General features: G+C 45.0%; 1 protein-coding gene across 3 annotated transcripts; it reads right to left on the minus strand.

Moving 5' to 3' along the window:
* Window positions 1-1,567: 1,567 nt before the first annotated feature.
* Window positions 1,568-23,322, minus strand: LOC139570838 (GRIN2-like protein). Of its 3 annotated transcripts, none has more exons than XM_071393068.1 (3): window positions 23,161-23,322; window positions 6,827-7,428; window positions 1,568-4,807 (listed from the first exon to the last, which is right to left on the minus strand). In XM_071393068.1, exon 3 carries the CDS (start codon window positions 4,613-4,615, stop codon window positions 3,320-3,322), a length of 1,296 nt encoding a protein of 431 aa, XP_071249169.1. In that variant the 5' UTR covers window positions 4,616-4,807; window positions 6,827-7,428; window positions 23,161-23,322; the 3' UTR covers window positions 1,568-3,319. The 3 variants fall into 3 exon arrangements, with proteins under 3 accessions (XP_071249169.1, XP_071249167.1, XP_071249168.1); XM_071393066.1 differs by having other exon boundaries at window positions 1,568-4,918; XM_071393067.1 differs by lacking the exon at window positions 23,161-23,322 and having other exon boundaries at window positions 1,568-4,918; window positions 6,827-7,534.
* Between the last annotated feature and the right edge of the window lie 680 nt (window positions 23,323-24,002).

Raw genomic sequence — 24,002 nt, forward strand, 5'->3', positions numbered from 1 at the left:
AAAACATAGAAAATGAACATAGAATGCCCACCCAAATCACACCCTGACCAAACCAAAATAGAGACATAAAAAGCTCTCTACGGTCAGGGCGTGACAGTACCCCCCCCCCCCCCCCCCCCAAAGGTGCGGACTCCGGCCGCAAAACCTGAACCTATAGGGGAGGGTCTGGGTGGGCATTTCACCGCAGTGGCGGCTCTGGTGCGGAACGTAGACCCCGCTCCACCTCTGGCTTGGCCCACTTAGGTGGCGCCTCTAGAGCGGGGACCCCCGCTGCCGACCCCGGACTGGGGACCCTCGTAGCGGGGGCCCGGCTGGAGGGCGACTCTGGAGGCTCCGGGCTGGAGGGCGACTCTGGAGGCTCCGGGCTGGAGGGCGTCTCTGGAGGCTCCGGGCTGGAGGCCGTCTCTGGAGGCTCCGGGTTGGAGGCCGTCTCTGGAGGCTCCGGGCTGGAGGCCGTCTCTGGAGGCTTCTTGCCATGGATCATCACTGGAGGCTTCGTGCCATGGATCATCACTGGAGGCTTCGTGCCGTGGATCACCATTGGAGGCTTCTTGCCATGGATCACCATTGGAGGCTTCGTGCCATGGATCATCACTGGAGGTTTCGTGCCATGGATCATCACTGGAGGCTTCGTGCCATGGATCATCACTGGAGGCTTCGTGCCATGGATCACCATTGGAGGCTTCTTGCCATGGATCACCATTGGAGGCTTCGTGCCATGGATCATCACTGGAGGCTTCTTGCCATGGATCACTGGAGGCTTCGTGCCATGGATCACCACTGGAGTGGAGAGACACACAGGAGGCCTGGCTCTGGGAGCAGGCATAGGACTCACCAGGCTGGGGAGACATGCAGGAGGAATAGTTCCTAGCACAGGCACAGGACTCACCAGGCTGGGGAGACATGCAGGAGGCCTTGTCCTTGGCCGAGGCACCGGATACACTGGGCCGTGGAGGCGCACTGGCGGTCTCGAGCGCAGAGCTAGCACAACTCGTCCTGGCTGGATACCCCCTGTAGCCCGGCAAGTATGGGGAGCTGGAACAGACCGCACTGGGCTGTGCTGGCGAACCGGGGACACCGTGCGTAGGGCTGGCACAGGATAACCCGAGCCGAGGAGACGCACTGGAGACCAGATGCGCTGAGCTGGCACCATCCCTCCTGGCTCGATGCCCACTCTAGCCCGGCCGATGCGAGGAGCTGCGATGTAGCGTACCGGGCTGTGAACGTGCACTGGAGACACCGTGCGCTCCACCGCATAACACGGTGCCTGACCAGTACGACGCCCCACTCAGTAAGCACGGGGAGTTGGCTCAGGTCTACAATCTGACTGAGCCAAACTCCTCGTGTGCCCCCTCCCAAAAATGTTGGGGGCTGCCTCTCGTGCCTGCTCCGCTGTGCCACCTCCTCAGGACGGCGATGTTCTCTCGTCTGTCCCCAGGGTCCCTTGCCTTCCAGGATTTCCTCCCATGTCCAACTCTCCAGGTAACCACGCTGCTTGGTCCTCTTTTGGTGGGTAGTTCTGTAACGGTCGTCTGTTGAAGAAGAGGTGAATCAAAGCGCAGCGTGGTAAGTGTTCATGCTTTTATTTCAACTGAACACTAAATACAAAAATAACAAAGAGAAGGAACGAAACAGTCCTGTCAGATGCAGAAACACAAAACAGAAAATAACTACCCACAAAAACCATGTGGGAAAAAGCTACCTAAGTATGGTTCTCAATCAGAGACAACGATAGACAGCTGCCTCTGATTGAGAACCACACCCGGCCAAACAACAAAGAAATACAAAACATAGAAAATGAACATAGAATGCCCACCCAAATCACACCCTAACCAAACCAAAATAGAGACATAAAAAGCTCTCTACGGTCAGGGTGTGACAATCACGCCCTCCACTACAAACCCAACAATGATGAACAGCCTGTGCTGTGACCTGAAATGGCAAAATATGATAAAGGAATTGTATTCAAATTATACTGTAAAGAACAAAAGAGCCCTTTAATGCCAAGCTTGGTAATGATTTAATACACAAGAATAACTTTCTTAAACATTATATTACTGATTTAATGATAAAACAGTTATTCCTGCATTGTAGCAACAGTAAAAGCTACTTTAAATCTGGTTATAATTGATTGAGCAAAATCTCTTTCAAACGCAATATGGAAATGACATACTTGAAAGGTTTATCAAACTGACCGGCTAGTTGTAACTCATCCATTTTACAATAGGCCTACCACTGCAGTACATTTTTATGGCACAGTAAATTGATAAGATACTGTTACAGTGGTGCTAGTTAAACTTTAACCCTCTGGTTAGATACAGTACATGACTAAAACATTGGCTGTAGTTTTGAGACAATCATCATGCAGAACATATAACACATTAGATCCTTTACCCATAATGTTTTAGAGACATATTAAAGTACAGGGTCAAATGCAATAAATGTTCATATGACAAAGTTGAAAAATTGAAAGAAAATATTATTCACAAATATGCTATTTGGCCTATTGTTATGTGCATTAATATATTGAATGATATCTGATGAGATTTCAGCTTTCTTGATCAACGTTTTCCAGTCTGTTAACCCTTTCTCTATGTCACGGTATTCTCAGCTGCATCACAGTGTCGGATGAATCATCTGAGATCACAGAATTTGAGGTTAGTTAAAGACTTATTTTATGCCAGTCAAGTGAAGTACTGCTAAATCAGGATTGTGATAACTTTTCTAGATTTTCAATGTGAATATGGGGCAGTAGAAATAATGTGAAAAGAAATGCAAAAACAAAAACTACTGTATGCTTCAAACATTCACACAGAATTTGATTAAATCCTAGCATTAGAAATGAGAGGAAGATAGACATATATTTCTAGCCATTGTGATTAGAAGTCTATGGTGTATTGATGCTTTCTTTTCCCACTCTGTGTTGTTAATAACCTTTAGCTTGTCTATTTACAGAAACCCCTAGTTATTCCCCCCATGTAAATAAATCAACTCTAAATGATAAAGAAATAATTGTATCCCTTTGTTTGACTGTTGTGGCAGCGCTCTGTTCTATCACTGGGCATCTATGCTGATGATGAAGGTACAATTACGAATGAATTCCATCCAAATACAACCTTTCACTCTCTGTCCATTCACCTCTTTAATCAATATGATGGTAGGTTCTTGTACACATGCCAATATTCTGACTGACACACAGATGATCTTATTCACTACGTGAGGCTGGTCACACTGTCTCTGGTGTTTTGGGGTCACATTTGATGCATAATAAAGCTGCAGCCATCTTGACCACTAAGCACAGTGTTCAGGTCTCCCCCTGTCAGTCCACAGCCGTGCTGGAGCTTGCGCAGCAGGCTGGGGTCCTGATTGAGCCCATCACCCCTCCCCTCTTCTTCCTGCCGCCGGCGCCACTACTGCTCTTCCTGGACGTGGCCGTATCCTGGCAGGAAAGGTTAGCAGCGCGGCCAGCCGTCTCCTTGATCTGCAGCTCCAGGTGCTTTTGGATGGCCAGACCCAGCTCCTCAGGGTCCACAGACGCCCCGTACACCTCCCACGTCATCCCTTCCGCGTCCCACTTCACCTCCTTCACTGGGGACTTCTGGGATGTATCCGTCTCATTCCCGCTCTCGTTCCCATTCTCGTTCCTGTTCTTCTCCACCAGGCAGACCTGGGGGAACATATGGGCCAGGCGTGCCTCGTGGATCTGCCCAGTCTGCACCCCCACGTCCCTGAGCTCCCTGTGGGATGTCATAGTCCCTGTGTTCCTGGTGGCTCTATTGTTGCTGCTAGGACAGCTATACTCCTGCAGGGCTCCACTAGGGGGCAGAGTGTTGGCCCAGGAGCAGTTGAGGTTGCAATTGAGGTTGCAGCATTGCAACAGGCGCTTGGCATCCAGTCCTGTCTCACTGACGGAGGACATGAGGCAAGGGAGAGAGATGAGGGTATGCGCCGGGTGAGGTGGCAGCACCCTCTGGTCCCTGAACTTAGCTTCGGTGCCTGGAAAGCGTGGCAGCAGCTGGGCAGGGGCGAGGATGGGCTGGGGGTGGCAGTACGCCGCAAACGTGTCCTCCAACGCCCCGTGGTGGTGGACAAAAGCGCAATAGCAGATGGCCTCCTCACATGAATGTTGTTGTTGGGTCTCATCGCCGACCTCATCGGCTGTGTTAGAGGGGCCAGGGGCACCGACCCTGACACTCCCGGCCTGAGGCTGCTGTGTGGGGCTGCCTCCTCCACCATTTCCCCCTCTGCAGGTGGTGTTGACAGGGTTGCAGTTCTGGACCTGCATGGGCTGCTTGGGCTGCTTGCAGGCAAACCTGGAGAAGGCCTGAGGAGAGGCATCCTGGAAAAGGTAGTCTCTCCCTGGATACAAAGGGCAGCTGGTCTCACTGCGGGGTGGGGGGGCAGGGACCTCCCTGAGCATGTGGAGGGTATCTGAGTGACTCCTCTGGACAGGCAGCCTGGACAGATCGAGTCCTCTCAGGTCTTTCTGGGATGATGACGAGGGGTAGGGCTCCTGGCTCTCTCCGAAGGCTGATAACACGTCCCCGCTGGCTTGGTGACCATAGCTGGTGATGCCCTCTTCATGGCGATGGGCTGTGTATGATGACTCAGCCATACTGTGAGGGCGAACAGCAGTCCTGGGGTCCACATGGTCAGGTGTGTGTTGTTGGATGGTGTGCTGGACAGCCTGAGTAGGCCCCTGGCTGTAATTTTTTCTGTCTCTGTTAGAGCATAGAGCTGTATGCTCGCTGGAGCTCTTCCTGAGTTCCTCCTGCCTCGGGGGACCTGTCAGCCCGTCTGTGGAGCTCTGGGAGAGGGGTAGAAAGGGGTCGGTAATGAGGGCAGAGTCAAGGGAAACACTGCCCTCTGGTGGGTATAACTCAGACACAGGACGCTCACTCTCTGCCATGGGAAAGCCCTGGAACACAATGGAAACAGACAGAGCATCAACAATATGGCTCAGGGATATAAGCTCTTATTGTATGATACGGAGAGCTAACACAGTTTATGCATGAGGACGCCCTGATGAAACCAGTCATCTGGTACCATGCTAATTGCTTCATTATGAGATGAGTCATCATCCGGCTGGGAGTAGTCTAGTGTAACGCCAGACTTGACAGCTAGAATTTCACAGTGTTTTTTTTACATTTTTATAATTGAAGTTGAGTCTAGTCCCAAGTGTTTTCAAAGTGTTAGTGTAGTTGTTTTGTTGCTTTACAAGAGAGACACAGACACAACCATTTGGTCTCTGCAGCTTAAACGTTAAGGCCTTGATTATCTCTTGTACACAGATTGTGGTGCCAGCCGAAACCAGAGGGTCATTGGTTTTGTCCACTACAGAAGGGGGCATGCCATGAGCAAACTGGTCAGGTATCTCTCACTCACAGTGGCAGAGATTAGGCCGTTCAGATTAGGTCTGGATCAGCCCCTCACTGATCCATAAGATTACAAGAGAAACACAGGATTGTCTATGTCTTCTTTGAGAGCATTAGGGGGTGTCTTCAATGTAGGCTCTCTAAAGCTTTGGTAGTGGATGTGTTAACTTGTGACATGGCGTGATGATACGATGTCGGCTAGAGTGCTGAACCTCAATCACATAACCTTTAAGTCAAATACCCTTATATTATATACACACAATACATAAATGATCATGTACCTTCTATGGGCTTTTGAAAAATGTGCATTTAATTGTCCATTGATGTTTTGTTATTCTACTTTACATATGAGGCCTCTAGGGGCAGTTTAAAAAGCATCACCAATGAGTCTGCTCTACCCTTGGAGCCAAATACCCCATGGTGGCTCTCCATCCCACCCCAGTCCCATGGTACACCTCCTCGTTATTTACATGTAGGGTCTCTGTGAGGGGCTCTACAGGCTGAATATGAATATTATAATGAATAATGAATATCAGTTACAGTCCTTTTGGGATAACATGCATGATAAAGACCATGTTGGTCTCTGTGCCTTATTCAGTGTACTTATTGAAGGAATCTGTGTTGACAGCTCACAAGCTGAATGTTTCCATAGTGAATTACAACATATGTAAATCCTATTGTCTACAGACAAGACAAACCCATTCAATTCTATGTTTACAATGTTGACAGATAACAGCAAGTCATTTAATGTTGTGCAGTGAAATCACTGTATAGCCTGGTGTCAGTGGGCAAAGTGTTAGCATGCCTCTCTTTAATACTGACTGACTAGCCGCATGTTCCCCACAGCTAACAAGCTGCTGTTGATCCGAAGCACGGAGTTGTCTTTCTCCTGTAAATTGGCTACATCTAAGCTGGTTTGAAGCAAAGGTCACTTCTGACAATAGACAGAACAGGCAGATGATATGCCATAAAGTGTAGGAACATGCGGCCACTCAGTAAAAGATAATGGTGTGCTAACACTTTGCCCACTGACACGAGAACAAAACATCTGATCTGTGGTAGTCTGAAAATAGAGATGTGAGAAGTCAAATGAATGAATCCGTGGCCTTTTTTCTTTTTACAATAATGTTTCTTTTTACAATAATATTTCAGAATATACCTCCTCACACAATGCAACAAATGGATATTCTTTCTGCTATGCTATACACACATCTAAATAATAATAATACCTCAACTATCTGAACTTTGTATGAGACTAGGGCCAGATTGTGACTGACTGCATGTATTGACTCACTCAAGGGCCTACATCAATCCCCCCCCCCCCCACCCTACACACACATGCATGCAGTACATACACACGCGCACACATGCAAGCCACGCATGCACACACACCCACACACAGAGATTTAACCATTTCATCCTGAAAAGTCTCTGTTGTAACCCCTGCTTACCTTTCAGGAAGAATATGAGATCCGTGCCTTATGTTCCTTTTCTCTCCTCCTCCTCTCCCTCTCTTCCTCAATCACTCTGTGTCAGAGTCCAGTTATCCCCCAGGATCCCAGGAGAACCCCTGTTAGTCCAGGATGTTGGAAAGGAAAAGGAAAGCGCTTCTCCTTCCCTCAAATCCACAGGTGACCCCCCCTCTCTCACCACGCACCATTCACAGCGCCCTCCCTTCCACTAGTCTCCTCCTCTTCCTTCTCCCTCCCTCCCTCTATCCTGGCTGTGAACAAGATGGAGGAAACCTTGAGATAATCCTCTCTTTCATCTGATTACAAATGAGAGGCTGCGAATCTTTAAATCCCTTTCCAGGAGACAAGAGTAGTGTGTGTGCGAATGTGTGTGTGTCTATATGTGTGTGTCTATATGTGTGTGTGACGTTGTTAGAGATGGGTGGTGGTGGTTGTTTGGCTTTGTGTGTGGTGTACAGGGGGGTGGTAGATAGGACTAGGGGATTGGATGGAGAGAGGGGGAGAGGGGGAGGGGGGGGGGGAATGATAATGAGGAGATGCACAGATAGTCAGGCAGACAGCGTCATTGTCACTCCATCCACCTGGGAGAAAAAAAAGAGACAGAAAAATGCATGAATGGGTGTTATCGAATAGAAGGTTTCACGGCGAAAAAACAGCCGCCCCTCACACAGACAGTCAGTCTCTGTCTCTCTCGCATCCTCTTCTCTCTCTCTCTCTCTCTCTCTCTCTCTCTCTCTCTCTCTCCCACTCATCCTCCTCTCTCTGTCTCTCTCTCACACACACACACACATATGCACACACCCACGCACACACACATTGTTTCGACTCCTACCTCACCTACTCCTTTACACACTCCCCATCACTCTCGCCCACTCTCCATCACTCTGTCCCCGTTGCTATGGAAACTGCAATACTCAATGGGACTCTGATGAATGTTCATTTTCTATGTTGCTGTGAGGCGACAGACAGCAAAAACATGTCAGCCGGGAAACGACAGTGCTCATGGTTGTCTAGTAACAAGAGAACAATGTGATTTTATGTCAATTGTTTTGTGCATGGATGTCACATGCCATGGTATGTCCGTGTTTTGCATGACGATTAATTAAAAAGCAGGAATGTCATTTGCTTGAGAAGTCACATTAAGATGGGAAGTAATGGGAGTATAAAACAGTATTTCTTGTAGTTAATACGGCTATGGGTAGAAGTTGCCCTTAAGCACAGATCTAGGATCAGCTTACCCTTCCCAAATCAAACCTTAACCATTAGGGGGAACAATGAAAAACTGACCTTAGATTATTATCCAGGGTCAACTTACTGTATCCTGCTTTGCTAACATGCTAGCCAGACAAACCTGGCTAATTTACAGATGTGTGAGTGAGAGTCTGTTGGCTGTACAAGAGGGTAAAGACCGGGGGATGGGGACCCACAGTAAAGGACCACTCCTCACCGCAGTAACAGGTGGAAAATAAAAACAGACAGGGGGTTTGAGTGTAAGACAGAAAATGTGTGATCAAACATAAGGCAGTCATAACAAAGCCTGTCAGACATATCACATCCTTGTTTGGGTTATTGTAATTGTACATCTGTAGAAGCTCAAATGGAAGAATGATATGTATCTGGCAGAAGGAACACAAGTAACCTTTGATCTTGGTAATTAGCGGTGCTTAGTGCATGCTGCTATGATGAAAATATAGTTTTTTTGCATTGTTAACCGAGGTGAGGGTAGGGGTTGTGTGTGATTGGATGGGCTACACTTGTGCGTCGGTATTTCAAGTACAGGGGTTGGGATTGTTGTAGTAGAAGTTCTGGGGGGAGGGGAGGGAGGTAGTGTTAGTATTAGGAGCAAAAGTCTCATTACGGCAGACTGAACATCTGGAGGAGGGCAGTGCCAGGGATAGACGTGTGGGGATTAAAGGTCAGATTTCAAAGAGAGAGTCAGCGAGGGATGGAGGATTGTGGAAGATCCTGCTGGCCAACAGCCTTCACAGCTAAGAACAATGTCAGGGAGGGCACCTGTACCAATTACAGTAACAGTTTTAGGACCTAAATAGTATCAGGCGTAAGGAAGGGTAAGGAGACAGATTGAGACAAATTTCATTCGTCAGTGAGTTTCTCCAGCTGGCAAACCATATTGTTGCAAACTGAAATTAAATGAGATCCACTATCATACAACCCTGATAGTATCTCAGCAACAGCAATGCCCTAGCATGGCCGTGATATCTTTCCCGGCATTGTTGTGACAGGAAAGCCTTAGCTGCATGCATTCAGATATAATTCAGATACAACATGGCTGATACACCCGGCTCACTGAATAGATCCCTTACTACTCCCTGCACACACAAACAACTCCCCAATTCTTTGTGCAAACTATCCATGATCATTTGAATAAGCGTTACAAAAACACCTTTTATCAGCAGTTCCAGCTAGCACATAACTTTCTCAGAACCATGTGTTATTTTGCGTACAACCTTCCCACAACTTTCTGGGAATGGTGAAGGATAGTTGCTTGGCTTTGATACAGTCTCAGCACATTTAAGGAACTTGACAACAAAAACATTATTTTCTTGGTATTACAAAAAGACACATTGGTTTCCTTACCCTGTAAGTAGTCTGTGGACAAGGTATGACAGCAATCCATGCTTTGGTTTAGGTTCCCTGGCACTGTTTCCACATGTTCATGTTTTAACATGTGTGGCATAAATCCTTTTCAAGTCATGGGACCGATATAAGCATTTTTTTGTGCTTCATGTCCAAATCATCCAAAAGTATCAAAAATTGATTGTGAAGCTCAACAAAGTCACTCATAGATGTTTTGAGAATTGCGTGAAAAATGTTAATATCGGTTCCATTACTTGAATGGGATTTGGCTACAAATGCTAAAACATTAGCATGTGGAAACAGTGCCATGGAAACTAAACCAATGCATGGATTGCTGTCATACCTTGTCCATAGACTGCTTACAGGGTAAGGAAACTAATATGTCATTTTGTAATTTGGGTGAACTATCCCTTTAAGAAAACATTCCATAAAAAAACAGAAGAAATCTTTTGTAACATTCAGAGAAAGTTCTAAGAATGTTATTTAAAAACATACATTCCTTTCTCAGAGCGTTAAGAAAACGTTCCATAAAAAACACAAGAAAACTGAAGTAATGGTCAGAGTACGTTCAAAGAATGTTATTTAAAAACATTAATTCCATTATCAGCATCAGCAAAACTCTCTATCTTGTTAAGTGTGTTGAAGTGTTTTTGCCGTGCCCATTAATTGGTCACAATTGATCTTAATGAGTGCCTTTTCCATTTACATTTACATTTAAGTCATTTAGCAGACGCTCTTATCCAGAGCGACTTACAAATTGGTGCATTCACCTTATGATATCCAGTGGAACAACCACTTTACAATAGTGCATCTAACTCTTTTAAGGGGGGGGGGTTAGAAGGATTACTTTATCCTATCCTAGGTATTCCTTAAAGAGGTGGGGTTTCAGGTGTCTCCGGAAGGTGGTGATTGACTCCGCTGACCTGGCGTCGTGAGGGAGTTTGTTCCACCATTGGGGTGCCAGAGCAGCGAACAGTTTTGACTGGGCTGAGCGGGAACTGTACTTCCTCAGAGGTAGGGAGGCGAGCAGGCCAGAGGTGGATGAACGCAGTGCCCTTGTTTGGGTGTAGGGCCTGATCAGAGCCTGAAGGTACGGAGGTGCCGTTCCCCTCACAGCTCCGTAGGCAAGCACCATGGTCTTGTAGCGGATGCGAGCTTCAACTGGAAGCCAGTGGAGAGAGCGGAGGAGCGGGGTGACGTGAGAGAACTTGGGAAAGTTGAACACCAGACGGGCTGCGGCGTTCTGGATGAGTTGTAGGGGTTTAATGGCACAGGCAGGGAGCCCAGCCAACAGCGAGTTGCAGTAATCCAGACGGGAGATGACAAGTGCCTGGATTAGGACCTGCGCCGCTTCCTGCGTGAGGCAGGGTCGTACTCTGCGAATGTTGTAGAGCATGAACCTACAGGAACGGGTCACCGCCTTGATGTTAGTTGAGAACGACAGGGTGTTGTCCAGGATCACGCCAAGGTTCTTAGCACTCTGGGAGGAGGACACAATGGAGTTGTCAACCGTGATGGCGAGATCATGGAACGGGCAGTCCTTCCCCGGGAGGAAGAGCAGCTCCGTCTTGCCGAGGTTCAGCTTGAGGTGGTGATCCGTCATCCACACTGATATGTCTGCCAGACATGCAGAGATGCGATTCACCACCTGGTTATCAGAGGGGGGGAAAGGAGAAGATTAATTGTGTGTCGTCTGCATAGCAATGATAGGAGAGACCATGTGAGGATATGACAGAGCCAAGTGACTTGGTGTATAGCGAGAATAGGAGAGGGCCTAGAACAGAGCCCTGGGGGACACCAGTGGTGAGAGCACGTGGTGCGGAGACAGATTCTCGCCACGCCACCTGGTAGGAGCGACCTGTCAGGTAGGACGCAATCCAAGCGTGGGCCGCGCCGGAGATGCCCAGCTCGGAGAGGGTGGAGAGGAGGATCTGATGGTTCACAGTATCAAAGGCAGCCGATAGGTCTAGAAGGATGAGAGCAGAGGAGAGAGAGTTAGCTTTAGCAGTGCGGAGCGCCTCCGTGACACAGAGAAGAGCAGTCTCAGTTGAATGACTAGTCTTGAAACCTGACTGATTTGGATCAAGAAGGTCATTCTGAGAGAGATAGCAGGAGAGCTGGCCAAGGACGGCACGTTCAAGAGTTTTGGAGAGAAAAGAAAGAAGGGATACTGGTCTGTAGTTGTTGACATCGGAGGGATCGAGTGTAGGTTTTTTCAGAAGGGGTGCAACTCTCGCTCTCTTGAAGACGGAAGGGACGTAGCCAGCGGTCAAGGATGAGTTGATGAGCGAGGTGAGGTAAGGGAGAAGGTCTCCGGAAATGGTCTGGAGAAGAGAGGAGGGGATAGGGTCAAGCGGGCAGGTTGTTGGGCGGCCGGCCGTCACAAGACGCGAGATTTCATCTGGAGAGAGAGGGGAGAAAGAGGTCAAAGCACAGGGTAGGGCAGTGTGAGCAGAACCAGCGGTGTCGTTTGACTTAGCAAACGAGGATCGGATGTCGTCGACCTTCTTTTCAAAATGGTTGACGAAGTCATCAGCAGAGAGGGAGGAGGGGGGAGGAGGAGGAGGAGGATTCAGGAGGGAGGAGAAGGTGGCAAAGAGCTTCCTAGGGTTAGAGGCAGATGCTTGGAATTTAGAGTGGTAGAAATTGGCTTTAGCAGCAGAGACAGAAGAGGAGAATGTAGAGAGGAGGGAGTGAAAGGATGCCAGGTCCGCAGGGAGGCGAGTTTTTCTCCATTTCCGCTCGGCTGCCCGGAGCCCTGTTCTGTGAGCTCGCAATGAGTCGTCGAGCCACGGAGCAGGAGGGGAGGACCGAGCCGGCCTGGAGGATAGGGGACATAGAGAGTCAAAGGATGCAGAAAGGGAGGAGAGGAGGGTTGAGGAGGCAGAATCAGGAGATAGGTTGGAGAAGGTTTGAGCAGAGGGAAGAGATGATAGGATGGAAGAGGAGAGAGTAGCGGGGGAGAGAGAGCGAAGGTTGGGACGGCGCGATACCATCCGAGTAGGGGCAGTGTGGGAAGTGTTGGATGAGAGCGAGAGGGAAAAGGATACAAGGTAGTGGTCGGAGACTTGGAGGGGAGTTGCAATGAGATTAGTGGAAGAACAGCATCTAGTAAAGATGAGGTCAAGCGTATTGCCTGCCTTGTGAGTAGGGGGGGAAGGTGAGAGGGTGAGGTCAAAAGAGGAGAGGAGTGGAAAGAAGGAGGCAGAGAGGAATGAGTCAAAGGTAGACGTGGGGAGGTTAAAGTCACCCAGAACTGTGAGAGGTGAGCCATCCTCAGGAAAGGAACTTATCAGGGCGTCAAGCTCATTGATGAACTCTCCAAGGGAACCTGGAGGGCGATAAATGATAAGGATGTTAAGCTTGAAAGGGCTGGTAACTGTGACAGCATGGAATTCAAAGGAGGCGATAGACAGATGGGTCAGGGGAGAAAGAGAGAATGTCCACTTGGGAGAGATGAGGATCCCAGTGCCACCACCCCGCTGACCAGAAGCTCTCGGGGTGTGCGAGAACACGTGGGCAGACGAGGAGAGAGCAGTAGGAGTAGCAGTGTTATCAGTGGTAATCCATGTTTCCGTCAGTGCCAAGAAGTCGAGGGACTGGAGGGAAGCATAGGCTGAGATGAACTCTGCCTTGTTGGCCGCAGATCGGCAGTTCCAGAGGCTGCCTGAGACCTGGAACTCCACGTGGGTCGTGCGCGCTGGGACCACCAGGTTAGAGTAGCAGCGGCCACGCGGTGTGAAGCGTTTGTATGGTCTGTGCAGAGAGGAGAGAACAGGGATAGACAGACACATAGTTGACAGGCTACAGAAGAGGCTACGCTAATGCAAAGGAGATTGGAATGACAAGTGGACTACACGTCTCGAATGTTCAGAAAGTTAAGCTTACGTTGCAAAAAATCTTATTGACTAAAATGATATAGTACTGCTGGCTGGTGAAATAGGCTAGCTAGCAGTGGCTGCGTTGTTGACTTTGTTTGAAAGTGTAGCTGGCTAGGTAACCTCTAACTGGCTAGGTAACCTCGACAATTACTCTAGACTACACAATTATCTTGGATACAAAGACGGCTATGTAGCCAGCTAAGATCAAACAAATCAAACTGTTGTACTGTAATGAAATGAAATGTAATACTACCTGTAATACTACCTGTGGAGCAAAGCGGAATGCAACTACTCGCTCCAAACCAAACCGGAAGTGCGTATCGTAGAGGGAGAGGCAATAGAAGTGTTGTTTCTTGTATTATTGTCTTTTGTGTCTTTAGAGGACTGCTTCACCTTAATGTCCCCTTTCCCTTTTCTTCTGTCCTTATTTTGTCCCACTTTGTCCCTTCTTTGTCCCTTCTTCTCTTCTGCCAACTAGACACTCCTTGTTAGCTAGCTAGCTTCTTTCAGGAATGTCCCTAGCAACTGCCTAGCAACAGGTAAACAACTTAGCTAGCTAAGAAAACGGTATAATTTTATGAAAAATTGTTACTTTTTCAAAAGCCTTTCTTCTTTGTTTGCTGCTTGTTTGGTCTCCTATTCAGTTTGCAGTTTTCTTTTGATTTTTTTTCGATGTACTTTACTCTAAAAAAACATTTAAATTTCAATATTTGTAGGAGCTCATCTTTTCAGCTGCTGCTGCTTAATTTGGAACTCCGGAAATCCAATTTTCCAATCAATTTTCCCTTTGAAATGGGGTCTGTTTGAATAGATTAAAATGAACTGCTTTGTATGTGTAAAAAAATATTGCATGCTAGCTCCATTCTGGTGGCGCAGTGGACTAATTCCATGGATGGAGAATAGATAATTATAGGTTTGAATTTCACTGATGCCATCTCACAATAAAAAATACATGTGTTTGCATGATTAATGCCTATGGAAATTCATTTCCATGTGTCCTATCTGTGCTTGGAGTTCAAAAAAGTTAATCCAAAATTAGCTAGCAGTGTTATTAAAAGTCTTATTTTAACATTCAGTGAAATGTTTAAAGAAATTATTCAAAAACCTCAAAATAACCTATAATTTACATTCTCACAGCATTAATAAAACCTACCAGGAAAACTTGAAAGGAACCAGAATAAAACATTCTCAGAACCTCTCTGCAACCTAAAAATAAATGTTCCTAGAACAGGCAAAATGTTCATTTCTGTTCTGAGAATGTTTAAAAAACGTTCAGTTTTACCGGTCAGGAAACGTATGGCTTCATTCCAACAACCAATGTGAAACCAAAAACAAACGTTCCCTCAACTTCCAAGGAACCAAATGTGCTAGCTGGGATGGCAATGTATAAATAAACTTTGGAGCAGGCATTGATATCCTGTCAATGCTGTATTTGAGTATGCCCCAACAAAGACCGTCATAGATAAAGATACACCATCTCCTCAGAGTTCCATTGGGCTGAAGCAAACACATAGGAGGAGCAGTAGCAGTAAAACATCTATGGTTTGAGAAACTACCAGACAGTTAATATAGTAAGACTAGAATCTTCATAGCACAATTCAAGCGTCAACTATAGGCTAAACCTTTTCTCTTGAAAAGAGAAAACTACTAGTGTGATACTAGCACCATCACATATCTGTGCCTTGAATCTCTGACATTATCCATCACAATAAGTAATTCTCCTAGGTCAAGTTTCATGTTACATTTTGTATATTCAGGCAAACTGTTTTCCCCTTGGGGACAGATTCATCTGCAGGCCTGACCTGCACTCTATGACCCAGCAGTTGTCACCTAAGGGCTCACAGTCACCTTCTCAGGACACTGACTCAGCCGCACCCACACAAGTGTATGATGAGACTGTGACATAGGCTACTCACATGCCTACACCGGAGTTAACGCCACAGTCAAGAGACATTGTTGCAGGTTGGCAAGCCGTTACCCTATGAGAGATAGGCGGGCACCAAGACGCTTGGACTTGTAAGGTTGTACATAATTGTTGTTCATAATGTGGACAATTTAAGTAGGTGGGGAGGAGATGTGGTGTATTGGGGTTATCCCATCAGAGCATCATGGGAGTTGGATGTTGGTAGATGATCACGTTCTAGATAAATGGTTGAACTAATTCCTGTCTCATCATTTAATCGTTATAAAGACGTGGTTATGAAACCCAAAAGACATAACAAAAGATTGGCGACGAGTAAGTCTGAACCTACAGGAACTATTTTGTCTGGAAGAAGTCGGTTTTTACAAGTTTAAAAATGTTATATCCCGTGGTACAGTCTAAGTTAATGTTAGCACAGCGTATTACTAACAGAGGCAAATGCAGAGTCTAGCTAGTTAAGAGAGAGGTTAGCATTGTCATGCATGGAAGAAAAGGATTCGGGATGGATGAAAAGCAGGAAAACAACGTGATTAAAAAGGGAGGAATATACCCAGCTAGTAATGAGGAGTCGGCCCAGAAGCGGCCCTCTTCCGAGGGGCCTGAACTGATTGAATCGGACCGGAATTGGTGTCGGACTCGGTACACCTGGTGACCATGTCAGCGGGCATGCGCCTGGCACGCCACAGGGGTCGCTACAGCGCGATGGGACAAGGACATCCCGGCCGGGCCAAACCCATGCGTCGCCTCATGAGTCTCCCGGTTGCGGCTGGCACTGGTATCAAACCAGCATCTGTAGCATCAATTCCGATCCGATTTGCACTGCCTTAGACTGCTGCGCCACTCGGGATGCCCCATCCAAGTTTTTTGTGCTTATCAATTGCCTTGCACAAAGTATCAAAATACTAAAATAGTACTTAAACAGGACTCTTAAATAATTTTATTTAAATGTTAATTTTATTTTTTGATCACAGAAACAATGAGAAAATATGGAAAAATAAATAATGAAATGTTAATTATATAAAGCAGCCCATGTAATCATCTGCCAAAGAGTAGCCATAATGGTCCCGAGCCCCAAGTAATACATTTGGGCTAGATAACTCACACCGGAATCGGCCCAAGCGCAATCCCCGCATCCTAGCAATAAGTGATACTGCCGAAGGAGGCCCAGACTCGTGCCACATGACGTCGGCCGAGTGCCCCGACTCTCAGATGGAATCGGCCCAGATCCACTGTGCTAGCTGGGTACAGTGAAGGAAAGGACATTTATTTGAAAAAAACTGCTAAATGAATGAACTTGAGGATGAAACGTCAGTGAGTGAAGATCACATGACTGAGGGAAATATTGCCTTGGTTAAGGACAATATTGAAGTGACCCATTGCCCACACACTGGTTGAATCAATGTTGTTTCCACATCATTTCAATTAAATTACGGTACACCAACGTGGAATAGAGTGACAATCAGGAGCCTATTGAGAAACAAAAAATGTATGGAGTTGTTGGAAACATTGGACCATTTAATGAAAGTATGGAGCAGTGGAGCGGATATACAGAACAGTTTTAACATTTTGTTTTTGCAAATGATATTAATGAGCACAAACTGAAAAGCTGCCACTCTATGTTGTGAAAGAAGACTATCCATCACTACTGGGATGTTCTTGGTTGGAGTAGATCACACTGGACTAGCCATCAGTGTGTACAATGACACATGGAAACACAGGCCTACCCACTATCTTAAAAACCTCGTACCTTTTCTATTTTTTTAGCCTAAAATGACCTACCCAAATCTAACTGCCTGTAGCTCAGGACCTGAAGCAACGATTTGCATATTCTTGATACCATTTGAAAGAAAACATTTTGAAGTTTGTGGAAATGTGAATTTAATGTAGGAGAATATAACACATTAGATATGGTAAAAGATAATACAACAACAACAAAAAACATGATGTAATTTGTTTTACTTTTTAAAATCATTTTGAAATGCAAGAGACTTTCAGATAGGAGTCTAGGTGTAATTTAGAGTTTGGCCACCAGATGTCAGCAGTGTGTGTGCAAAGTTTCAAACTGATCCTGTGAAGAATTAAATTACTGCACAATATTTTGTATCAAGTCTGTCAGGAGTTTGCCCAAATGTGCCGAATTGGTCAATTGATACATTGTCAAGTACATAACTATAGAGAACATACAAAAATGCTATATAATAGCTAATGCTAATTGGACACTGCAGTTAGATTAACAAGAATTTAAGCTTTCAGCCCATATAAGACATGTCTATGTCCCGGAAAGTTGGTTGTTGTATACAACGTCATTCTAGTCACATTAGCGCACGTTAGCAACAACCGTCTCAGTTTAGGGACACCCATCCTGTAGAGGTTAAAGAAATATGGAGAAATCTTTCATGGAAAGCTGGGTAGCATTAAAGACATTACAGTGAAGCTAAGCATTAAGTCAGACAGCAAACCAACATTTCTGAAAGCACAGCCCGTACCTTATGCTTTCAGACCAAAAGTCGAGGCTGACTTGGACACTTTAGTAAAAACAAAGAACTGTCAGCGTGAGTGAATGGGCAACACCCATCATACCAGTCCTTAAGAAGGATGGTGGAATCAGGATATGTGGAGACTTTAAAGTCACAGTTAACCCTGTGTGGTCCGCTGAGCAGTATCCGCTACCACACATAGACAACCTTTTTGAGGGTTTAGCTGACAATCAAAAGTTAAGCAAAATCGACCTCTGACAAGCCTGCTTGCAGATGCACGTGGATGAAAAGTCAAAGGACACAAAAGGGGCCTTTCAGGTACTGTCGATTACCGTTTCGATTCACAAGTGCGCCAGCGCTGTTCCAGAGGGCAATGTTCCAGATCTTGAGTGGATTGCCAGGAGTACAATGCTACTTGGATGACATCCTCTTTACTGGAAAGGATGAAGAGGACCATCTCCAGAACTTGGATGCGACCTTACAGAGATTAAAAGATTATGAACTGCAAGTTCGTAAGGACAAATGTCAATCATCAGTTGAATACCTCGGTCACGTCATCCATGCAACGGTCCTTCACAAGGCTCAATCCAAGGTCAACGCTATCTTGGACGCCCCAGCTCCTCAGAGCGTCAGCCAACTGCGTTCTTTCCTGGGGTTACTGAATAGACGCTTTATTCCGAGTTTAGCAACGAAACCGCTGAAACCGCTGCATCAGTTTCTTTGTCAGGACAAAACATGGAAATGGACAGAACAATGCTGACGAGCATCTTTGGACCGGATACCGGAATTCCGTCACTTTCTGCAAGCAGAATGCAAAGGTGGGCGTTGTTGTTGTCAGCACACACCTACGACATCAAGTACTGCAAGTTTGAACTGCAACGCAGATGGACTTTCCAGATTGCCACTAACTGTGGTTTAACCAGAGTCATGCCAAGTTGACATCTACTTCAGACAAGTGGAAAGTGGCACCAGTGTGGAGAAATGTGTTATCTTAAGTGATGGACATTATCATTAAAGGCAAACGAGATACCCCCGAAACTGAAACCTTACCTTTCCAAGAGAACTGAGCTGTCAGTACAGTCCAATTGTCTGCTGTGGGGGAGGAGAGTTATCATTCTGCCTTCACTGAGGAAACCACCCAGCTAGTACATTTAGTTCCTTGGAAGTTGTGGGAACATACATTTTTGGTTCCCCATTAGTTCTGGGAAGGAAGCCATACGTTTCCTGACTGGTAAAACGGAACGTTTTTTTAAATGTTCTGAGAACAGAAGTGAACATTTAGCCTGTTCTGGAAACATTTATTTTTAGGTTGCAGGGAGGTTCTGAGAATGTTTTAATCTGGTTCTTTGAAAGTTTCCTGGGAAGCTTAATTAACGCTCTGAGAACGGAAATTATAGGTTATTTAACTTCTTATGGCTGAAGGGGCAGTATTGAGTAGCTTGGATGAAAGGTGCCCATATCAAACAGCCTGCTCCTCAGTCATAGATGCTAATATTTGCATATTATTATTAGTATTGGATAGAAAACACTCTAAAGTTTCTAAAACTGTTTGAATTATGTCTGTGAGATTAACAGAACTCATATTGGCAGGCAAAATCCTGAGTTGAAATCAAAACAGGAAGTCAGAAATCTGAGCTTGTATGTTTTCACCAGTCCCCAATGAAATCCCCTTGAGATATGAATGATTGTGCACTGCCTAGGGGTTCCACTAGATGTCAACCATCAATAGAAATTATAATGAGACTTCTATGGTGTTGTGGGAGTGAATGATAGCAGAATCAGTCAGGTGTCCATCAAGCAGCCATTTTCTGATCATGCTTATTCCTCATGGTAGTCACTTGCGTTCCATTGCTCACGAAGACAAGAAAGAATACTCCGGTTGGAACTTTATTGAAGCTATATGTTAAAAACATCCTAATGATTGATTCTGTACTGATTGATTCTGTTTGAAATGTTTCTTCGACCGGTAATATCACTTTTTGAAGTTTTTGTCCGATATAACACTGACCAGAATTAGCATTTGGATATGTATACCAGACGCGCTAACAAAAGAAGGTATTTGGACATAAATAACGGATTTTTTCAAACAAAACAAACATTTATTGTGGACCTGGGATTCCTGGTGTGCTTTCTGATGTAGATCATCAAAGGTAAGGGAATATTTATCATGTATTTTCTTGTTTATGTTGACGCCATCTTTGCGGCTATGGTGTTTTACTTTTGAGCGCCGTCTCAGATTATAGCGTGGGTTTCTTTTTCCGTAAAGTTTTTTTTAAATCTGACACAGCGGTTGCATTAAGGAGAGGTATATCTATAATTCCATGTGTATAACTTGTATTATCATCTATATTTATGATGAGTATTTCTGTTGAAACGATGTGGCTATGCAAAGTCACTTTGTTTTAGCATCGATCCCGTTAATGGGACTGCAGCCATAAGAAGTTTTAAAACATTAAAAAAAAAAAATCTTTAAAAATGTACCTGAATGTTTCAATAAGACTTTTAATACACTGCTAGCTTATTTTGGGATAACCTTTTGGAACTCTAAGCACAGATAGGACACATGGAAATTATTTTCATTAAGAATTAATCATGTAATGGCATCAGTGAGATTCAAACCTATAATCTTCTGTTCTCTATCCATTAAATTAGTCCATTGCACCTCTTGGATGGAGCAGACATGCCATGATTTTTTATGCATACAAAGCTGTTCACTTTAGTCTATTCAAACAGACCCAATTTCAAAGGAAACAAGCACTCATTAAGATCAGGTGTGGCCAATTAGTGGACGCGTCCCACACACCTGAACACACTTAACACTTCTTACGGATACGTGGGACGGTAGCGTCCCACCTGGCCAACATCCGGTGAAATTGCAGAGAGCGAAATTCAAAAATACTAAATTCAAATATTTAACATTCTTGAAAATATATGTGTTATACATCAAAATAAAGCGTAACTTTTTGTTAATCCAGCCAAGGTGTCAGATTTCAAAAAGGCTTTACGGCGAAAGCAAACCATGCTATTATCTGAGGACAGCGCCCCGCATACAAATGCATGACAATCATATTTCAACCAGGCAGTTGCGACACGGAAGTCAGAAATAGCGATATAATATATGCCTTACCTTTGAAGATCTTCTTCTGTTGGCACTCCAAAAGGTCTCAGTTACATTACAAATGGTCCTTTTGTTCGATAATGTCCTTCTTTATATCCATAAAAACTCAGTTTAGCTGGCGCGCTTCAGTCAATAATCCACCGTTTTCCCTCTTTCAAAATGAATACAAAATGAATCCCAAACGTTACCAATAAACTTATCCAAACAAGTCAATCAACGTTTATAATCAAACCTTAGGTACCCTAATACGCGAATAAATGATCAAATTTAAGACGGAGAATCGTTATTGTCTTTACCGGAGATAAATAACAAAGAACGCGCTTTCCTCCACCCGCTTGGAAACACCACAGCCAAAATGGGAGCCATTTAGAAAAACTACAACTTCTCCCTAATTTTTCCAAAAACCAGCCTGAAACTCTTTCTAAAGACCGTTGACATCTAGTGGAAGCCCTAGGAACTGCAATCAGGGAGGATTTCACCCTATAATAAAAGTGCCAGCCATTGAAATCAGTGTTATGCTGAATTGTTTTGGGGGGGGATGGTTTGTCCTCGGGGTTTCGCCTGCCACTTCAGTTCTTTTGTACTCACAGACATTATTTTAACAGTTTTAGAAACTTTTGAGTGTTTTCTATCCAAATCTACCAATTATGGGCCTGAGTAGCAGGCAGTTTACTTTGGGCACGCTTTTCATCCGGACGTCAAAATACCGCCCCCTAGCCCAAAGAGGTTTAAAAAGATAGAGGATAAGGAGAGTTTTGTTGATGCTTAGAACTGAATGTTCTTTGAACATTACTAAAGTTTTCTGGTGTTTTTTCTGGAAAGTTTCCTTAACATTCTCAGAACAATTTGAGAACATGACTTGAAATAGAACGATGAGGACACCTGTAGGAAACGGTATGCTGAAGTACTTAAATTCCCACAGAAGAACATTGTTTCGTAACGTTCTCTGAACCAGTCTGAGAACGTTCCTAGAACATTACCAAAATTGAAATGAAATGTAACCATGTTTTAGGAAACGTACTGTTAAAGTAATGAAATACTAAGAAAATAATGTTTTTTTGTCAAGTTTCTTAAATGTGCTTAAATGTGTTCCTTAAACCGATCTGAACCGGCTGATAGCAATTGGCCAGAGGTTGCCATCATGAGGTCTACTACTGCAGAGAAGTCCATTGAGAATATTGGAGAAGTGTTTAGTCGGTTCAGATTTCCACTCCAACTCATTGGCGACAACGGACCACAGCTAGTGTTTCAAGAAATGGCTAATTTCCTACAGGTGAATGGCGTACAACTCATCAGGTCCACACCATATCATCCATCAACCAATGGGCTGGCGGAGAGGTTCGTACAGACCATGACACATCTCAGGGTCAAGGGACACTGCACCAACGTTAGAACAGCTTCCTGCTATCCTACAGGAACATGCCTCATGCAACCACGAGGAATTTGCCTGCATTGCTACTCATGAAGAGAGAGCTACGCACAAGTTTCGACCTACTCAAACATCCAAACTCAAAGGAGACAGTCCTACGTCAACAGGAGAGTCAAGTCAAACGTTGTGAACTGAGAGCAAAGGACAGAGCTTTCAATCCTGGAGAAACTGTCTTAGCTAGGAACTACCTCAACGGACCAAAGTGGGTTCCTGCTACAGTCATTGCTCAGACTGGTCCTGTGTCCTACATTGTCCAGACTGCAGAGGCCGTAGTCTGGAAAAGCCACACAGATCAGTTACTGTTGACAAAAGCAACACCGACAGAACCACAAGTCGTGAGTGGTCCAGAACTGTTACTAGGTGACACCCTGACCCAGCAGTCGTCACCTAGGGGTTTAAAGTCACCTTCTCAGGACTGTTGTTCATAGTGGGGACAATTAAAGTAGGTGGGGAGGAGATGTGGTGTATTGGGGTTGTGCCACAGAGCATCATGGGAGTTGGATGTTGTCATATTGTAGATAAATGGTTGATCTAATTCCTGTCTCCCGGGAAACCCACAAGACAAAATACTAATGTCCATGTTTATGTCCACGACAGCAAACAAAATTAAAGTGCCACATATGCTGCATTTGAGCCCCTGTGCTGTGTACATATAGGACATTCGTACGTGTGCATAAAGGAACAGGACCATATGGTACAACACAGCAAAACATTTTACCTATTGGACACTCTTTGAAACTCTTATCTGCATACAAACCCGTAACAATCTTATATAACCACCTGTCACCGACTGAATTAAGTTATAATACAAAGCCATGCATGTATGTGGTAATAGGAAGGATTGGAAGGCATAATAACTTGTCCTGTCCAATTTAATGTCTCTTATTACCTTCATAAAGGGTCAGGTCTGTGTTGTTCCAGTGCTCCTCTCTAGTTTCTTTGTTCTGTTGCTTTAGCTACCTCAGCGTTAGCCACAACACCGCTCTCATGCTGTGGAGCTCACACCTGTTCCTGTGAAAACTGTGGATTCGGTGTAACGCGTATTGGCAGTTCCAAAGTGCACTATTGTTCATTCGCAGGTGCTTTTTAAAGCTCAGTTCCTTTTTTCTGTCCCTGCAAACACGCCTACTCACGCAAATCTGAGACACACCTACTCTACATCTGCATATTCAGTTTCACACTCAGGCTCACACCTTGACCTAGATTGCATCCCAAGCCAATTTGTTTCTCCTATTCTGGCTTCACAGTTCACAGTCCCTGATAGAAGAATCTGCCTAGTATGCATAATTATCATCTGATGGCTTTCTATGATTTATGCAAAGCACTGTTTCATTTTGAAACCTAGGAGAACATTATGAGCTGAAATAAAGGAACTCATATCAAAAACTGGAACAAAATATTATAATGTAAGACACAGTTTGCAGAATCTACAAAGTGTGACTCCTCATCAACCATATATACTGGATGTGTTGTTATTGGGTTGCTTAGTCACACTTTATCCACACCCTTCACATTGACAGTAGAAGTTTTCAAAGCTTTCGGATCGTCAGCTATCAGATGCCATAGCCTGTAATCCACAGAGGTCAAAGGGCGAGGGTCAACCACCACCAATCGAAATTGAGATTAAGGCGATGGAGCTACAGTGCCTTTAGAAAGTATTCATACCCCTTGACTTATTTCACATTTTGTTGTGAATGGATTATAATAAGGGCTTGGAAGTAAGCATTTCAA

This window comes from Salvelinus alpinus, chromosome 3, assembly GCF_045679555.1.
Source record: "Salvelinus alpinus chromosome 3, SLU_Salpinus.1, whole genome shotgun sequence".
Lineage (NCBI taxonomy): Eukaryota > Metazoa > Chordata > Actinopteri > Salmoniformes > Salmonidae > Salvelinus > Salvelinus alpinus.

Bases quoted from the DNA above. Each gene is read 5' to 3' on its own strand.
- LOC139570838 (XM_071393066.1), bottom strand. From the start codon at position 4,909: ATGGCAGAGAGTGAGCGTCCTGTGTCTGAGTTATACCCACCAGAGGGC.